At 39.8% G+C, this 20,817-nt stretch overlaps 1 protein-coding gene across 1 annotated transcript in view; it reads left to right on the top strand.

Annotated features, from left to right (window-relative positions):
* CEMIP2 (cell migration inducing hyaluronidase 2) overlaps positions 1–20,817 on the top strand; it is a 371,877-nt gene that overhangs the window by 122,009 nt on the left and 229,051 nt on the right. The window contains exon 5 of the mRNA XM_069228897.1: positions 1,576–1,745. Within this exon, the coding sequence (XP_069084998.1) occupies positions 1,576–1,745 (170 nt within the window). The remainder of the gene's footprint in view (positions 1–1,575; positions 1,746–20,817) is intronic.

The following is a 20,817-nucleotide window of genomic DNA, read 5'->3' as shown; positions in this document are numbered from 1 at the left end:
GCCAGCACTCGAGTGGCTTAAAACCTTTATTTGCTTTTTCCAAGAGTGCAAGCTTAACTGAAGGCTAGTGGTTACGTTGCTGCTGGGAGCTCATTTTACATTCATATTTTTGAGCGTATGCATGCAGTTCTGGTGGGGTGCAAATCTGCTGCAAATACTCACCTCGCTTTTTAGTAGATCAGCTACTTGGCTGGAAACTTCATCTTGGAAGCAACTAGCTGCAGATAAAAACATGTTTGCCCTTTGAAACTTGCATACTCTGTACTTTGTCCTTTCATCAGTCCCTTTGGCCCTCGTTCTTGTTAATTCACAGATAACACATTGAAGTTCCTCTGCTTTCTGATCAGTTGTTGAAGGTGGACAAGGGGTAGCCATCGATCTTCTAAGTGGATGGGCATTGGTTTTGGTTGTCATTGCTTTCTCACAAGACTCTGATTCTTGTTGGGATTCACTGGTTTCTGCTATTTTTTGGCAATTTGTTTCTAGGCTTTTTTCCATTGTTTACAACTTGTATCACTTGTTACAATCATAAAATATTTGATCCTCTTCTCCCATCAGTTTCAATCTTTTGTGAACTTTGTCTTGCCATATTTCTGCAGCATCTCAAACTGTGTTCTTTCCAGCCACAGTTGATGTTTTCTTTCAGATTAGTTTTGCATATGACATTTTTCTTTGTTGAAAGTGTCCTCAGATTTTGTAGTTAGCAACACTCTGTCAGGAGGTAAAGATCCTTTGCAACCATCTGCTTCATTCATGTTTACAAATTTGAATCAACGGAAAACCTGAATCAAAAACAAAAGTAAAATAAATTACCAATATGATGGCTAAAACACATCAATACATGGCCACCACTTAGGAAAATGGCAGAAGAGTTGCTCTGAGTAGTTATTTTCTGTCTCTATAATACTACCTGATCACCCCCTCCCCAAACACACATGTTTTGACAACCAAAACGAAGAATATAGGTCTCATGGTGTCTGAAATATTACATCATCACTGCAACCCGTCTGCCATTTTTAAAAATGTCATCCAGGAAACATTGGCCTTGATTAGCAATGTCTACCCAAGCTAAATTACTTCTGTAATGATACAAAAGCACACATCAAAACTTAAAATCTCTGGACAATAATTTTTTATGGGGGCATTTCAAGGGGTTTGGACTAAAAAAGCACCTGAGAAGGCAATGCATAACCACAATCGTATATTCTAGAGACTGAAGTTAATATTAAATATTTCTGAAGCCTTATATGGTTAGTACATGCACTTTTGTAGCTTCGAGTGGTTAATGTGGCCCTTATATTGACAAACACAGTCTGGGACTGTGTTAACTGCATGGGTGGGTGACTATCTGGTTTAATAGACTAATGGAAGGTTATGCGTGTTAGCTGTCTATTATTATCCTAATATAATCATTTTGCTTGTTTGGTTGTTATGGTTGACAATGTATGTTATTTTGATCTATGTATCAGCTATTTAGAGCTCATGTTTTGTCACATTCTGTGTTTCTTCTATAAATTAAATATTAATCACCCTCTTACATATGCAATCCCCTTGTATCCGTCTCTCTTTCCCTAGACAGGCTTGGGCTTTTGTCGGGGTGATTCGTGGTGGAAATTCCTCCTACAGTGAATCGGGCAAAAATTATGAAAATCACAGCACTGGGGGGAAGGCGTTTGCTGAGAAAGAGTTTTCCACGGTGGATGGTGTGAAGTTTACAGTCATTGCTTACAGCGAATGGAATGATGGTAGGTGTACAGCCACTGTATTTGCTGCAACGCATTCCTTGTTATTGTACTCTTCTAATCGCTGTTGGCTTCTCCAGTATCTTAAAGACTTATCACTTATCCCTATGATTTATATCACAGTGATTTGGGATTCCTCGATCCCCCTCGTCCAATGTTAAACCAATCTAATTAACACATTTTATTCCACTTCTTGCCCTACTCCCTCCTTCAACATTGACTGTTTTATTCAAATTGTTGCATACCAAGGGATGCGGAAATCTTAACAGCTGTTGTGAGCAGGTGTTATCACTACTATAGCGACGGCAATCATGTTGACATAATCATTAACTTGACCAACCATAACTTTGACATGTCGCTAGCACTGGAATTTCCAGAACTGAAATTAGAGTAGCTAATCTGTCAGGGTGAGGTTGTGGTGGATTGAAATAATGGTCATTCGATGTAGTGGTTAGGTCCACGTAGCAGCCGTCCAGTTCACAACATACAGCTATTGGGAGTGAGCTTATGCAGTGTTATGACCGTGACTCGCCACAGCACCAATCCGTGATCAAGGAGATCATTTTGGTTTATATCCATTTAAATGGGACATTGTGTAATAAGCTTACTATGCATGTTTTGACTAGCATGCACTTTCTTTTAAGGTACGGAATAGTTCATATTCAGACATGCATGTGAACAGTCAGAAGTTTTCTAAGGGCAGATTTCCTCTCTCAGGCTATATTTTGAGCTGCCTTATATTGCTGTGCAGTCAAAAGAAGCATTTTAGATCTGGCTCTAGCCAAGGCATTTTAGTTCACTAAAACTATGCACTTAATATACTTACTTGAAGGGACTATCTGCCTGCAAACTTCATCCATTTGTCTGTTGTTGTATTATTCACATTTTTCGCTGTCCACAGCAGCATGGGGCGTTTTGGACAGCCCACTTCAGCCATTAATTAACTTCACTCTGAGTAACGGAATTCTGAGCTAAGTAGTGTGTTATTGCGTTCTATGGAATCAATCACTGACATTTATAAAGTAGTTACTGATGCGATTGGAGAGTTGATGTTATTAGTAAAACATACCAATGGATCAGAGTGCGACCCTGCCTAATTATAGTTCTATCTACGCTTAAATGTTTTAAAAACTAATGTGTTATTTACTTAAAGAAGCTAGCCGCTCAGCTAGGAGATTCAGTGCCCCAGCGTGGTACAACAAGAGATCGAGTGAGGCTCAGGGGGCGCAAACGGTCAATTAAATCAACCGATAGAGTAGCTATTGAAGTAACCAGAAGGGCTTATAAAGGTGTTATACAGGCTACCAAGAAAGAGTTGGAAATGAAGAAATGGGAGGGCCTCCTTGTAGCAGCCAAGATAAAAGACTCACGCTCATTTTGGAACATCATTGCAACTGGTTCCTGTGATGAGCTTATTCCTGCTGAAAACAACACTACGATGTCGAAATGGGCAGCTCACTTTCCCAAACTGTATTCTCTTGAGGAGAGCCCAAACACCCTGAGTTAGACATATGTGAAGCAGCCTCGGTTAGCTATGATGGACTTCTGCCTGCTACAGGATGTCTGCTCTGATGAGGAGAACATAATCTTTGACCCTGGGGAAATAAGACAAGTCATTAAGAAGATTATGAAACACAAAGCTCCAGGACTTGACAAGATTCCTGGGGACCTCATTCTGGACGAGATTGAAGTATGGACCCCTTATTTTACCACCTTTTTTAATGCCATATTGAAAGGGGCCCATATTCTGCCAACATGGGCCGGAGCCAAGATTGTCCCTATCTTGAAGAAGGGGTCCAGAGATCTCCCTTCTAACTACAGACTGATAAGCCTATTTGATAGTGCTCAGAAACTTTTTGTTAGGGTCATCGTGAGCAAACTCCAAAGTTGGATGACTACCACAGATTCACTGACCCCACTTCGAGCAGGCTTTAGGGAGTGCGCCTGTACATTGGGCCAAGTCTTCCGCCTTTATTTATTATATTGGAAGATTGTAATGCTAGGGGGTGGGCGACTTTCCGTGGCGTTTGTTGACCTTAGGTCAGCATTTAACCTGGTTTCCTTATTGAAGTTGTGGTGGACATGGGTTCTCGCTCTACCTCTTGAATATGATTTTGAGGCTCTGTGATAATAATTTCGCCCAAGGTGTGGACAGATGGGGGAGTCCTAATAGTTTTCCGGTAAAAAGGGGACTCAGGCAGTGGTGCGTCCTTTCAACCACTTTATTTTTCCTGTTTATAAATAACTTAGTAAAGTAAGTTGATCATAGTTAGTCAGATGCTCTCCGCCTGGCTGACATTAGAGTTCCAGCCTGATGTATGCAGATGTTAAGCTACTTTTTTCTAAATCCCCCATGGGCCTGCAAAAAATTCTTGACAGGTTTGACAACTTTTGCAGAGCGAGAGGTCCTAGATATTAACCTCGCAAAAACTAATTATATGTTGTTTAATCCCTGTCATTCTACCCGCTCAAATCCAACATTAAGGGGGAGCTCCTTGGAGAGAGTCCACAGTTTTTAATACTTCGGTGTAATCTTGACTGAGCACCTTAACTGGCAGCCCCACATTGCAAGGTGTGGACTAAAACTAGAACAAAGCTCCGGGGGGCTGTTGAAGACACTAAGGGTCTCTTCATATCACACAGTTTCTCCCGCCCTGCTCGTCTATAATTATTTGCTGGGATCTGCTCTGTATGGAGTTGAGCTTTGTGGGCACAGGGAAGCACCTACCTTGATTGCCACGGAGAAACGCTTCATGCGGCAAGTGGTGGGCCTGCCAATAAGTACACCACTGCTCGGCTTGGGGCTCAAAACTGTCTCCGACAAGGCGAGGTTACAAACCCTTCTGTTCCGGAGGAGGATTTGGCCAGCTCCAAAGCTGAGTCCTTATCAACAGGGATTATCAGACATGTTGTCTGCCAAGGGTGGACAACCTGTCATGGGTGAGGTACGTGACGACCATATTACTGACTATCTGTCTTGAGCACTTGTGGACTACTCCAGGAGACGCATGCACAATCTCTAAAGAACAAGTTAAGAGGGCTTACTGCTCATATTTCAAGAACTTACTGACTAGTCGGCCCAATTTGGGTTCAGTGATTAAGGCTTTCCTTATGCAGAAATCTGATTTTGTATTAGAGCAGTTCATGGATGAAATAGAGCCTAGTAATGCAAGAAAGATTTATCTCCAGTTCAGATCTGGGTCCCCTTGCATTGTATACTGCTACGTGGAGTTGGTCAACCCACCAAATTCAAGGCTACTGCTTATTCTGTAACTCATGGCAGGAAACCATTGAACATGTTTTATTCTTCTGCCTTGCTTATCATAGCACTAGGATGGAATGGGTTGCCCCACTATGTCACACTTTTGGGGTAAGAGAATTTAAAGAAATATGCAGTTTGATACTAGACAATTTGTTGTTTTTGTGATGTTGAGGATTCTGTTGGCGATGTGGAGGATTAGGCAAAGTGCACTTCAAGGGAAGACCTCTAATGCATTTTATAAAGCTGCTATTTAGTTGATCATATCTGGTTTTAACTTTTTCTTTATATTATTTAGCAGTTTTTGTAGTATGTTTTAATCTTTTTTTATCACATGTATGTTAACCTTTTTATTTTTATTTTTAATCTGATTCCTATTTACCTATGCATATGTTTGGTTTTATGACTATCGATGGTGAAAATCACCGACTAACGATTGATTGATTGCTTTTAGAGACAAGAAATAGTGTTGCTTTTAGGCACTTATTTTATATATTAGGGAGGATCTGCAACTCTCCCAACGATAACGGTTTTCAAAAACCATGACAAAACAAACCGGCTTTTGGGAAAGCCAATACAGGATTTATTAACTTTGCCGACGCATCAAACAAAATTCATAAAATGAAAAAGTATGCCTAAAAATGTTGCTGCCAGTAGTATATGCAGTTTTGCAAAAACGAAATGTGCATTATTCAGAAAGATGAAAAAGCAGACAAGCACTCTTTTAACTTTGTGATATTGTTGTGCAGCTTGCAATTGTGTACTTTATGTAGTTGTAAAAAGTAACTTGGAACAGTGTGTAACAGTCAAATCACATTATTTTTAAAGCAAGCTTGAGGTCCCCAATGAGTGATGAAGGCTGGCAATTCAAAGAAGGGAACATGCGTGAAGGAGTCCAGGGCAATGGAAAGTGATCTCTTTAAAATTTGGTTTAGTGAATTTTCTTCATTTTGTCTGGGACCTGAAGCTTCTTGCACGTTTTTGTCTGAAAAAATATAAATGTCATGAGCACCTTAAAAAACCCTTCTCAGATGTCAGCACGTTAGTCATGCACATGATTTGGTAATCCCAAGTAGCACTTATGTAAGCAGAAAACTTGTTTTCTCACAATTCCATATCACTATAAAGAATGTCTTGCGCTCTACATGTTTTTACATGATCTGCACTTTAATGTGTTTGACGTTGTGAATATCTGCATTTTGCTCACGCGTGCTTGGGTATTTTTGAGCATAATTCGGTTTGCTACGTTCCTAATTCCTTATGAATCATGATATACATCGTCAAACTTGGATCCATCATATAGGTAACTGCTTTAAACAATATATGAAAATTGCCATTATAGCAGGCCTACTTTGAGGCAGTGTTTCTCTTTTTTTTGCTTTACCCAGATATATTTAACAGTGGTAGCAGAATCCTGACTGCTATCTTGTTTCAAAGATTACGTTTCTAAGTATAATTTGCTGGCACTTTTTCTTCAAGTATTATTTTCATTTCAGTTTGCACTAACTATGCTGGGTGGGTTTAGTTTGTTCTACAATGTAATGTGAGCTTGGCTTGGTAATGTAAACCTCTGGTATAACTGCATGCATATGTTTGTGGAACTGAAAAAAGAGAAAGGGAGTTGATGGGCCGTGGTTAAATGATTCCAGAAAATGTTAAAATATAATGAGTGTGAATTTTAAGGGGAATGTGGTCATTTATTAGACCACTGAGGATGTATAAGCGCAAGTCCTGCTGATGACGACATTACATTATTCTTCTGAAATAGCATTCGCATTCACACCTCAGCAAACTGTAGTATGTCTTTAAGAAGATACAATGTTTGGGTTTTATTTATGGTGTCCTGGCAGTTTGTTAGGCTTGGCATACCTTTCTGCTTTTACGGGCAGAATTAATGACCCAGAATTCTAAGCATATGTTTCTTAGACATGAAAAAAGTGAATGAGATTTGATGTGTTACATATGTCGACATAGCCCATAGCATTAGTAAATTCTCTTTATTCACTGTGTGGCTCACTGTATTTGATATTAAGAAATAGGTTGTGCCCCAGTCAAAGGAGAATGTGTTTTAGGACTTAGCACTATGAGACAAGAATAACTCCAAGTCACAATTGTTCGAGCTACCTCTACAAATTTCGTCTCTTCACCATCCATCACTGTGTTGCTACATCTGGAATGAAGAAAACGATAATCTGGATTACGTTTGTCTTGAAAGACTATCACTTATCATTATTAGTAGTTATTCCTAAGCACTTTGCACATGTTTGAAGAAACTGTACCGAAGGCACCGAACATTGACAGACAGTAATGGTTTGTGCAAATGCATTCTGGGCAGCATATTCCTAATTGTCCCTATGTGCCATTATTAGAGAATACCTCATTCACACCAGTCTGTATTTTCTCACAAGGATCAGAGCACCTCAGCTGCCTGGCAGCTACCTGAGAATGTTTCAAATGGTATCTGGAGTGTCTGGTGAACTTTCCTACAAGTGGAGAATTAGTGTCCCTCCCAACCTGCTTAGGTATGAAAAGTATTGTACTCCACGCTCCTTCCCTCTCTTCCATTGAGTGTACCCACTGCATAGAAACGTTTGAAAAGACTGAAGTCGGTTTTAGTGACAAATTCAGTCTTAGATGTGGCAGAATAATGCGTCTTATACTACAGTCTCCTTTAAAACAATTAGCTAAAAAGCTATGGACCATAGTCGCAAAAGCGTTTTAGAGTACAAAAAGTAGTACTCCTTTAATACTTTTCCATATGCATGCCTGCTTTTGTCAGTTGGTCCCAAAACACCACACATGGAAATAGAATTCGAATAAAACTAGACTGATATTAAACAATTAGTAGGAATAGAAAAGACTGCACCCTCTTTGTACTTTTGCTAACAGGGAATTAATGGTAAGTTTCAGGGCCCAGCCGCAAAGGTATGTAAGATTATGTAAAAGGTTCCCTTATTCATGAATGCTTCTGTGATTTGACACCTTAATGTTTTACAGACAGTCAGATGATCTAGATTTGTGATTTAGCATCAGGTGACTGTACAAACAGCTGCCTTCACTTCTGAAATTAATTCACTCATTTGCCATCCTTTCCTGTTAAAGCAGATTTTCAGTCAAATTATATGATTAAGAATCTGTTTTCAATGTTCATGGCTAGAAAACCAAAAGTAAGAAATGCTTCAGTCATTTAAGTATTTTCCGAAGAGTGTGTTCCTCAGTTGAAAGGCATGAGATTCGTTTTGACATATTTTACATGCAATTTGACCACAGCTTGAACAGAATCAATTGAATATGAAGAACATGCATAATCGCGAGGGGTAAGGAGGCATGTGTCCCGGTTTTCAAAGAGCTCAAAAGAAGGCTTCATTAAACAATAATAAGCCATAGTTGTGAGAGTACCTGAGTAGGACAAATGAATAAATGGGAATTGAAGCTTGAGTGTGTATGTTATTCTTCCAATCACACTGATTAAATATTGCATGATTCTCTATCTATCAAAGGATGTGATTTCATTAAAGCATAATATTTGTGAAATATGTTTTGTCCTGAAAAAGATGGATGTCTGAGTTATATTTGGGCTGATGAATCATAAAACATTGATTAGCCAATGCCTTCAATCCAAATTCAGTCTATATCTCCTCCTTCGGCAAAAGCTTTCGCAGATACAATTTCCAAAACAAACGCTACTAAACAGCACTTTCATAATTCTGTCTTCCAGGTCACTTCACATTCTTTTATTAGTCATCAACATAGTCGCTTTCTTGCACAGCCATACTCTGTCAAATACACCCATCAAAAGCATACCAAAACTGATCATAAGCCATGCTCTCCCACTTTTCCTCAAACACTGACTTTAGAAATACAGAATTATTCCCTCATGCGCCTTTTCCCTCCAGTCCACACACCATCGATCTTCAACAAATGCAAGAGTCACTAACTCCGTTGTTGCAAGATATACATCTAATTACCCCTAACACAAAAGGTCTTAACATTACCTCAGTACATCACCAAACAAAAATTGTCCGTGATTCCATCTTCTCAGGTACACAAAGACTTCTACTTACTCCCTCACACTAATCCAACTGAATCCTTATTAAGTCTCTTTGAGCAGGATCTCGATAGCCTCGATACAATGATGCAGGGATCAACTGATGCTTGAACACCTCATCTGCCCTAACACCTACGGTGTCCTATCCACATAGGTTTAGCTCACTGTCTTGGTAAATGGAAATTAATCTAGTTATGGAGTTGTGTCCTCCTTTAGGCATCATTCTGTGTGGTCTTGAAGACCCTCACACACACTATTGGTGTCATGCTCCATCATTGGCTCTCATCCTGGTCCCTTAAAGCCAGGATGGGAGTCAACCATGTCCCAGGGAGCACCTCAAATATTTTCTTCTACCGAGATCTTATGCTAAAAATACCTAGAACAACACCAAAGGTATCCCTTTTATTAATGGGGTTTTCTTGTGTGATTAAAATGGAAAAAAGTGGGGAGTATATGGAAATTATGATCCTACACCCCCACTATAAAAGTCAGCATGTTTCAGCCCCTGTTATTTTAGGCCAAAGGGTCCAGGACTTTCATCAGGATTTATAGCAGAATATATATGCACCCAGGGAAAGTTCATTGTTGTTTATTTGTCTGAGGAAGACTCGGAGTCCACAGACAAGACATAAAATTACATGTTCTATGTGTAAATGTTGTAAGATGCACTTTGACGTTCATACGTTATTCCACTTTGGTCACCCTTTTCAAGGCAACCTACTTGCTACGTGGGAGAAGGGCGGGGCATGCCCCGGAAATACCCCGCTTCTTCAACGGGAACATGCCTACTCTGAACCCAATTTGTTTGTGTGTATTTCCCTCCCCGAAGATCCCACAGTTTAATTACTCTCTGATTAACAGGAAAGGGACTTCCTCAAACCAGTCAAAACATAGTCCTTATGGACACAAAGGATTTTAGAAAAACTAACCGAGTTCCAAATGGCTTTCCCAATAAGCACACCCTGCACCAGCTAAATTATATAATGAGTGAAATGGGCTATATCACACACAATATTTTTGACTGGTGGCTGGCTCAAAAGCAGACCTGCTTTCGATCACAGAAACGTGGTTAGGAGAGGACATGTCACAGTACTTCATGAAGCAATTGCACCAAGATATCAGTGCTTTACTCCAAGTATACATTGAAAAAAGGGAGGATGACTGGCAGCCCCGAAAATGTATACATTCATAATACGAGGCTGCCAAGCTCTTATTACATGCAAAAGTATTCCTGCATGCAATACCCCCCTGTTTTACACACCTCCTGCCAATAATAGACCTTTTACGGATGCCTTTATACAGGCAGTGGCAGACCTGTCCATCGTCCTATCTAACCTGTGTATTATTGGCAACCTAAAACATGCTGTTTGATATGCCTCAGCTAAATGCAATCTTATCAGACCTGGTCACTTACAACCGGATCTAAATTGTCCCTGGGCTGCCTCCTAATGCGCACCATGCATGAGGCACCATATCATTACCCTGAGACTTTATAAAAATCCATGAAAACTCTCCACTCATCTGAACCAATATTCATCTCATCTCCTTCACACAAAATATTCTTTCAAGACTCAACTAAATCATGTCATTTCAGCAGCAAACTACAAGTTCTAGAATAAGCGCAATATGGATAACTTTGAAATTCATCTAATCACAAGCACACAAATGGAAACAACGCACTCTGTAAGTAGATGGCTGGGTGACCACAGTCTTTAACAAAACTATCTCTCCTAAAATATCAAAATGCACCAAAAAGAAAAAGAAAGCCTCTTGGTTGAATGAAGACCTAAAAAAGAAAATAGTACAAATCTCAATACTTCCACGCATCTGGTAGAAACCATGGAACCCTCTTGACAGTATGCGTCTACACGTGCACAACAGATTATGAATCGTACTTCAAAAAAAGCAAACAAAGCACAGTATACAAGTAGGATCTACAACACCAAATGCCTAGCCAAGTAACGCTATGAAATTGGAAGTCTAAAACTCTGAAAGAAAAAAAACAACTATTTTTCACAGAAGGTTTCTGCAACAGAATGCCTACTCACCAGACCACCAAAGCAGACACCTTAGACTCATGTCTTGCTTGCAAGACAAGAGGCTGCCACTTGGAGATGCCACCTAAGACAAACTTTTAATGAAGAAAATAGCCTGGACCTCGAACACCCTAGTAACTAAATACAAACTTATAAAGGACCCCTCCTTGGCAATCTCTTTGAAAGAGCAGTATTTCTACAGATGTCTCAATTCATAGATGACAGCAACTTACTCTCAGACGACCAAAGAGGATTGCACCTGGAAGTGGCACAGTGTGCTCTAACTGCCATATGATGTGCTTAAAAACAAATCTTAATTCCCAATCTCTAAGTAATCAGTACTGATGGTATGACTCTTGCTTGGCTCTCCACTAATGACCGGGCTAACATGACATGTATAGCACCTACTACTCAACACATTACAAAATAAAAACCGATCTAAAATAAAAACCAGTATCTATCATCTCTCTCTTCCTCTTTATACGTTTTTATATATCGAACCTTTACCAGATCTAGTCAAGTTTTAACCTTATCTGCTACGATTATGCAGACAATATACAAATAAAACTCAAATTGGAATACCCAAAGACAGACGAAGCTCAAAATTCAAGAACTATCTTAAAACCATTAGCCAGTGGATGACATGTAATCATCCTAAACTAAATGCATCAAAAATCCAATGCTCACTTTTGGAGATTGGAAAAGTATGATCATATACTTCGTCTGGATGATCTAAAACCACCACCAAAAACCGAAAAGAAAGTTCAATACCTTGAAATTGTTAGGGACTCTGCACGTTCAGTGAATGCCCATGTGGACAAACTAACCAAATCAGCCTTCTACAGTGGATTTCAAGTATGAAAGTATGATCAAGTAACAATATCACTCTTCCTCTCAAAAGTTGATTAAGCCCATGGCCAGTATCAAGAAGCCCTCTTTCAACAATAAGTTGGCTGTTAAGAAATAAGAACTCCGCTGCATGATTATTTTTACATATAAAGACATGCACGTACATTTCTCCTGTGTTGAAGGCTCTCCACTGGTTACCATATGCAACAACATATTCAGTCAGTCTGTACATGATAAATGTCCTGACTTTCTCTTTATACAATTCAATAAATAATACAACCCTGGAATTTACATTGCAGACTAGCATCACAATTAAATATTCCATTTTGCAAAAAGAAAACAGTCGGCTGTGCTACCTTTTCACTAGAGACTGACAAATTCTGGAGTCTCCTCCCAACAAAATAGAAGCAACTGCCCACCATCCTGAATTTAGAAGCATGGTTAAGAGCTATCTACTCCCAACCTGATTATCATGGATACCCTGATGTGCCATCTTCTACTAGACAGGACACACCACAAAAGTAAAGACTGCTTAGTCCCAAAAAGAAAATCTTTGGTCATCTCGTCAAGATCTTATACAAGAACTCAATTTTGCCTTCAGACAGATCTTGCTTTCACCCAGTTCCTATATACTTAGTATTTAAAAAGTACTCACAAATACCCAAACACTGTTTGCTAATACTTGCTAAATGCTGCATAGCATAAAGCAAGCTTCTTTTCACAACATTAGTCAATTCTCGCACAAAACAATTAAGACTTAGATTTACCATCTCATACATGACTCCTTTTCCTAATTGCATGTCCTTATCCAACTCCTGCACAGAAAAGCATGTCTTCTGGCTTGGTTTTCTATATGTACTTCTGTGAATTGTGCATCTGTCTGCCCATAACCTCTTCTTTGTCACAAACACATAATCACTTGCCCACAATCTGTCAATCTTATAACTTTCATCTACCCTATCTAGTTGCCCCACCAGTCATTTGTGCAAACTAATATATCTCTCAATCCCCTGCTAGTGTTGACATTTAACTCCCTAGTGGGAGCCGTTTCTACCCTATTTAGTCGCCCGACAGTCATTCACATAAACTTATGACCCAGCTCCTCCTAGTGATAAAATCTAAGTCCTTCTGATTTCAGAACAAATAAACTGGGGAAATGCATATTAGGGATTTTTCGGCAAACACAAGACTAAACTCACTGACCAAAAACCATTGAAATTACCACTAACCTTTGGTTAGTGGTCATTTACTCAACATAAAGACCTTCAATGCCTCGTCAGGGGCAGTAAGTGCTCATTGGGTTGGGAGAGTTCCCTGCATGGTAAAAAGGGATATAACCTACTTGAACTGGCCAACTGAATGTCAAACATCTTAATCTATTGTGTATGAAGAGGCCTAGGCCTTCAGAGTGTATTTTGTTACTTGGAGGGTACACAGAGTGTCGCCTCATAGAAGGCATTGGACTGCTGTGCATAACCTGATGCAGCACTTAAAGTGGTAGTGGTATCCTGCTGTATTTTGTGACTCTCTTTGTGTGACCAAACCTTTTTTCAGTGTCAGCGAGAGTGTGGTCTACCGACCCTTCTTGAATAAAGTTCTAATGTTATGTGAACCTATTGCTGACATCTGGTGTGCACTTTGAGCACTTGTGTTCACAGCGAATGTGTAGCACAAGTATTGTGTAGTATTGATCTGAGTGCTGGGCCCAGTAGGATAGATTTTGTTTTCACCTGGTTTATTGTGGTACAAAACATACAGTGAGGAAATGTATTACCTGCATTTCTGTGACTGGAGGATGGATACGGGGCTTCCTCAAAAATTCAGTGAGAGGCATGCTAGCAAAATGCTGCAGATTTTTTGTGTTTCCTCAGGACTGTCGTTTTCTAACTGGTAGGGGTGAGTAGTGAACTGCTATTTCTGTTGTTTAGGGTGAAGGGAATTTTAGGGAGGGCCTACCCTTCTGTCTGTCTGTAATTGCTGCTACTGGAAGCTGATGACAGCTGTATGCATAGATCTCATGCTTCATTTTGCCTTGTTTTGAACACTGCTGCATTGGGGCAGCCCCATTGCTACCTGCCGTGATAGCCATCACTGTGTACAAAGGCTGCATCTGAGGAACAGCAGGAAAATGACATTTAAAAAAGAAAAACAGCTCACACCGCTTCAAAAGCCATATACAGTGGATCTACATTTCTTGTCTGGAAAAAGGGTATAAAAGCAGGGTCCAAACCACTCCTCTTTGTTCCAGTCCCAAGTTCTTCTTCCTAAAGGAATGAAGTGCTTTGTAGAGTACTTGAAAAGCTGCTGTTGTAACCAAGGTTGGTGTTTGGCTGATGGCCAGCCTCCTAGAGGTAAGGGAACATCACCTGAAACCTGCACACTTCTGTTGGAGGAGTTATGGGTCTGCATAAAGTGGATACAAGCCCGAGTCCCTGTGAGAGAGGAAATGAGTGTGCCTAGCCTTGCAGGAAGAGAAACTCTCCAGGAGGAGAAGCCCTTCAGCGTTTGTTCAGTGTGAGGAGCACCCAGAAAAAGTGAACTATCAAGGTAGCAAAGACAACAGTAAACCCTTATGTGAGGTGGTCCCCTGGTCTCTCTGAGCAGTTCCCTTATGAACAGCGGAAAGACGCTTTCAAAACAGAGTATCAGTGTTATGTCTAGCATTCTGTGATGATTCCGAAAGACTCTTGCGGCCGATACCGCTAGCTAAAAAAGGAGATCTGTTGAGAAAGCCCATATTGACCCGCAGGCCGCAACTACTGAAAACAGTACATCTCAGATAGGTTGGCCTGGACGGTGACAACTGCTGCACCTGCCTGGACTTTTGTGCGTAAGCGCTACTACCGAAGATAAGTGCCGCTGTACAGGCTTGCAACACCAGCTTAAATCAGTGGTCCTGTTCTATTGTAAAGTCATTGCCTCAGTACCAGCAAAGTGAAGCTGATGTAATCTTCACCTGTGCCTGACCAATGCCCTTGTTCACAGTACATTGAGGGTTTAGTCAACATATGTCTTCTGTAGCCGGGAGGGAATACCAGATGGTTGATAGTTAGCTATCCTTATTTTAGGGAGGAAAATTATCCCTCCTTAGACATGGAGGTTTTGAAAAAATAATGAATAGCTCACTATAGTGTCATGATCTCTAGTCAATAGCTTAATTTTATAAAAATGTATTTGAGTAGCGGGCTATGGCCGTCGGGGTCTGTAAAAAAAAAAAATCACAATCTGGCTTATTTTAAAGGGCTTGAACGTTATAAAACCTAGGGATCTCAAACACATGGTCGCCCAAGGTGAGGCAATCTTTTATGATGTTGCTATTAAATCAGCTCAGGGGTTTAAACCACACCATTCTCCACAAAAGAGCTGGTTTTACATAAATAATATCTGCAATATGAGACATCCCCAGCTCCTTATGGATAATGGGCACAGAAGTTGAGTGTGGCAACGCTAATAATCCCCTAAGGAATTTATTTTCTTGTCTTTGAATGTTCATATTTACACCAAAATCGCAAAGGCCTGTCCCATATAAGGCCCCAACAAGTCACCTGCTTGTATATATGAACAGTATTTATGTTATTGGTATAAACCCCAATTTAGCAGCAAATCAAATAAGCATTGGCAAACCAACAGGTTTTACCTATGCAAGAGCTGTTGGCTTTGCCAATGTGTTTTAGCCATGCTGTACACCACTGTGGCTGCTGTGGCTGTGGCATGGCTAAAAGATAGTGGTGTATTGGAAAGTGGCATGGAGTGTCATAGAGTGGAATGGCGAGGAGTGGAGTAAAGTGTTGTGGAGTGGAGTGGCAGAGAGTGTCATGTACTGGAGTGGTATAGTGTGGAGTTGCGTAGAGTGGCCATCACTGGAGTGGCATGGAGTAGAGTGGACTGGTGTAGAGTGCATTTGTGTAGAGTGTTACAGACTATAGTGGCGTAGAATGCAGTGGCATTGAATACAGCGTGTACAATGCAGCATAGTAGTGGCATAGAATGGTGCATAGTGGAGTGGCCCTGAGTGGAGTGGCTTTGAGTGGTGCAGAGTGTAGTAGTGTAGTGTTTCTAGTTGCATAGATTGCAGAGTAGATTCGAGTGGCATTGAGTGCAGTGTCATGCAGTGGTGTAGAGTAGAATTTGGTGGTGCAGAGTAGAGTATAACGGCGTAAAGTACAGTGGTATAGAGTGCAATGGTGTAGAGTGGAGTAGTGCAGAGTAGAGTGCCGTAGAGTTCAGTGGCGGAGAGTGCAGTGTTGCAGAGTAGAGTGGCATAGAGTACAGGAATGTTTAGTGACATAGATTGCAGTTGTGTAGAGTGCAGTGGTTAAGAGTACAGTGCAGTGTCATAGGGTTGTGTGGCCCAGAGTTAAGTAGAGTGGTGTAGACTGCTGTGGCATAGAGTAGTTTGTTTAGAGTAGAGTTAAATGCGTGGAGTGGTGAGTGCAATTCTGTATAGTGGCACAGAGTATAATGATGTAAAGTGGTGTAGAGTGCAGTGGTGCAGAGTAGATTAGAGTGGCGTAAAGTGGATTGGCTTAGAGAGCATGGGCACAGAGTTAAGTGTTAGAGTGAAATGCATTGGCATAGAGCCGGGTTCTCCAACTTTGTCTGTAATGAGAGCTACTTGTTAGTGAAAAGCATTGTGAGCTACTGTAGGCTAAGCAATTTGTGCTTTGTTACCAGACGTCCCCACACCCAGCTTAATTGTCCTTAAACCTAATGTCCATAGTGCCGGATGCTATGGTTTGAACAAAATACTTCGACAAGGGGAGCTCTGACAGTGCTGCCATCTGTGTCTGTGAGTGTGGTCTTTGGGGATATATGAACATGTCTGCGTACAAATAGGATATATGTGCACAGGTGACAGAGACTGTGTCGTAGGTACTTGTGGCACAAGACATTCCTTCCACCATATGTGGCACCATTACATGAATAACACAAACAAGCAACCATTATTTATTTTTTTTATTGGAGAAATTTAAAGTCCAGAAAAATGTTCTGCAAAAATGTTCAGAATATGGAACATTTTTCTGCAATTTAAATTTCTCCCACTTAAAATAATGGCTGTATTTTTCACTTATAAATATGCCACTGTCGAGAAAGTTAAACTGAAGAGTTAACTTTGTTTACATGGAAGCCATAAAAATCATCATTTAAATTGTGTCCACTTTCCAAGTGTCACATTTACAAACACCAGGCCTGTAGACATGTTGCCATATTTTTTAAAGGAAAATACATTTGTTTAAATCGGAATAATTGTAAGTGAAGAAACCTGCTTCATAAAATATTAAGACATAACTTGCTTAATTGAGAGTGAGAAAGGCATTAGGACTAAGGGCCTGATTTAGAGTTTGGCAGACTGGTTACTCCACCACAAACATGACAGATATTCCATCTGACATATTACCATTTCCATTGGATATAATGGAATCGTAATAGGGCAGGAGAAATGTTACATTTGTAATGGAGTAGCCCCATCTGCTAAACTCTAAATCAGGCGCTTAATGTTACATAGAAAAAGTATTCTTCACTTTAAATTTCTCCTGTTAAAAAAAAAAAAAGAAGACATGTTTTCGTTACAAATATGGCACAGTGTCTACTGGTCACTGGGAGCAAAAGGCCTGCTGCTTGTAAATACAACACTTTGAAATGGGAGAATATTGAAATTACGAGTTAATCATTAAGTTAACTTTTATTTTGAAATATCGTCCAAGCATTCCGAAACATCATTTTGTTCTCATGCTCCAATATTGAGTCGACAAGGACTTTTATTTAAGAGATAAATACTTCATTTCTTCACCTCTATGCCCCAGCCTGGCCCTTAAATCTGACTGAGCACTGCTCATTTTCAGGCTCTGCTCCATGCAACCTTATAATAATGTAAGGTAAACACAGCTTTTCCTTGATTGTAAAAGAATAATATGATCCTGTGCTTATTTAAAAATGAACTCAAAGCTGCAAGCTATTTTGAAGGTGTCTGAGAGCTACTGGCAGCTCACGATCGATTGGTTAGAGAGCGGGCGTAGAGTGTATTGGCATAGAGTGCAGTAGCGTAGAGTGCAGTGTTGCAGAGTGGTGTCGAGTACAGTGGCATACAGTGGAGTTGTGCAGAGTAGATTAGTGTGGCCTAGACTGGAGTGGTGTAGAGTGCAGTGGCAAAGAGTGCAGTGGTGTAGAGTAGAGTGATACAGGATAGAGTAAAGAGGCGTAGCGTGTAGTGTGCAGTGGCTTACAGTGGAGTGATGCAGAGTGCAGTGGCATGGAGTGGTGTAGAATATAGTGCAGTGGTGTGGAGTAATGCATGGTAGAGTGGAGTATTTATGGTGTGGTAGCACACTGCCATTACAGTCAACAAATTTAAATGACCATTATTTTTATACAGACATTCAATTTTACTTATAGAGCTATACAGTGCACAGATGAAAATGTGTGGAAATTTCATCACCTAGTGTAATTTGGTTTGATCATATTAAAGTATTTGTTTCCACTACACTTCAGAAATAACAAAAAATGTGCTTCATTTGTGTTCCCAATTCTGACATGTTCTGAAATACTTACGCAGTTCATTTAGATCAATTCATTTTTGTGATGATATCAAGAAATCTAGTGAAGGGAGTGATTTATCTAGTTAGAAAGGAGCATTTATTGTTTTCCAGAACAGAATGGAATCGTTATTATGGACAGCCTACAACAATTTAGACCATGCTTTTTCTTGTAATTGTTTTTTCCTAACCAAAAGAGCTTGCTTGTATATTGAACACATTTTCAGATTTCTATTATCAATTGTAAATGTCTAATCAAACCATCCTTTGGGACCTCAGATACTACGCTGACGTGGTTTCATTATTAATGAGTTAACTGCTCTAAATATACTTACATGAGCTTGTTTTACAGAAGGATAATCTGTAGCCATATCTAAACAAATCATTATATCCTGATTAGAAATTGCACATATTGTAGCAGTAAAATTGTCTGCATTAACTCCTGACCATTTCATCCTAATCCCATTTATTTCAGTATTCTGAACACTCACCACCGTACGCTTCTTGCACAATACAGCCTGTAATATTATTATAAAGAGATTATGATCACTAATACAGTTTAATTTATTCTGAAGCGTGACATAAGTTATTAAAGTGTTCGATGAAGATAGAATATGCTCTATTATTGTACTGGCATCCCCACCAGTACATTTTGGGAGCAGAGTTAATATAAGTTTTGGACTCCCCAACAATGTTTCCATTGGATTTGGCCAACATGTAGTTCAAAGTTTCTCCTTAATCATTATGCACAAAGTGAACTAATCCATCGCTTTTATCATCAATAACTCCACATATTTCCTTGGCTAGATAAGAGCACATAGTGATGTGAGTCTCCAGCCCATATTACAGAAGTGTCTCTTGTGTCTGTGTTTCTAAAGAGATCGAAGTCCTTTTCCAGAACAAGAACCACCTTAGATCCAGTCTGATCAAACATAATATTATAAACATTTATGATCAGCACATCGGGTGTGCCCTTTTCCTTCTGTTAATAATAAAAATTGGTAAAGAGGAGAATCTGTAAAGTGCTTAGGACTAAAACCAGGAAATAAGGTTGAAACTAAAATTAGAAAGACACCTTTTGCTCTACCCACCACTGATGGGGATGCAGGTGTGACCACCAAAACAAACCCTTCTATAAAATCTAGTCTGTGGACCAGGTTTCTTGTAAACATACGAGCAGTACTGATGCTCCGTATGTGTGCAAATATATTGAGTTGGTTTTCCCATTGGTTCCCGCTAGATTCTGCAAAAGTATTGTAATCTTTGTAGGATTAGTAGTAGAAATAATACATGGTTTGCTTATGTGCCCAGTGACAAAAGACGCATGACTCATACATTGTACACCAGAACTGTTAGTATGGCATTCGTCACTGTGTATGAGGTCTGTTGTTACTGAATTTGAATGTCAGTCAGTCTTTATCACCGATGGATTCCAGGGGATAAAATCTGTTACTGGTAATCACACCCTCAAAATGCAGAACAATTGACTCTAGCATTAAAAGAATATTTGATTTGCAACTGTTCTTGTCGACGAGGTCTACAGAAAAAACCCAGCGGAACAACTCCAATCTTTTCTTCCATGGAAACATTTTCACAATGAGATAAGAAAAGTATTTGTAACAAATAGTTAACAAAATGAGGGGAATGGAAGTTGACAACTTTACAATCCTCCTTAGCTATTTACTTTGTCTTGTTTAGCTACCTTACCCTCCTTACCATAACTATTTCATCATATAAGACTTGGGCAGAACTGATCCTTTGCGAAAACCAGTCAACTGAGTTATTTTTATAGTCTCACTGGGACTCCAGCATTGAAGTGGTATGGGGTGGAACACCTTTTAGCATTAACACACAGCATTGTAATAAGTCTTTTGCACACAATTGAAGACCTCGATGAAAGACTAGATGTATTTTGACACTCGAAAGTTAATTCTTCCGCCTCTTTACAGAGACGCGTAGAATGTAGTAAAACATGTTCTTGGGGAGCCCTTTTCTTGCGTGTTTTGCTTATTGTAATACGCCTCTTTCCTTTGTTCTGTTCAACAGAAGACAAATCTAGGACTTATTATTTTGAACATTGCAGTTCAAGCCCACTGGAAACTATCAGTGAAGGTTTAACCAAGACCAAAACATTTTTTGATATGGAGTCAATGTCTTCATTTAATGTTATTTTAACAAAACACTCCAGTAAATCTATATTATTATGGAAAACCATCTTTGCAAGCGAGTCACAATTCATACCCTTCTGATCATTGGGGTTGGAGATATCCTGTTATGCCCTTAATTTGGGATTGCCTTTTGGTTGATCCAGGTAATAGTGATCATTTCTTTTTACGGAGGGTCTCTGTGT

The sequence above is a fragment of the Pleurodeles waltl genome, chromosome 1_1, assembly GCF_031143425.1.
Source record: "Pleurodeles waltl isolate 20211129_DDA chromosome 1_1, aPleWal1.hap1.20221129, whole genome shotgun sequence".
In the NCBI taxonomy this organism is placed as follows: domain Eukaryota; kingdom Metazoa; phylum Chordata; class Amphibia; order Caudata; family Salamandridae; genus Pleurodeles; species Pleurodeles waltl.
The sequence above is the reverse complement of the archived record's forward strand: the minus strand, read 5'-3'. Positions and strand labels throughout refer to the sequence as shown.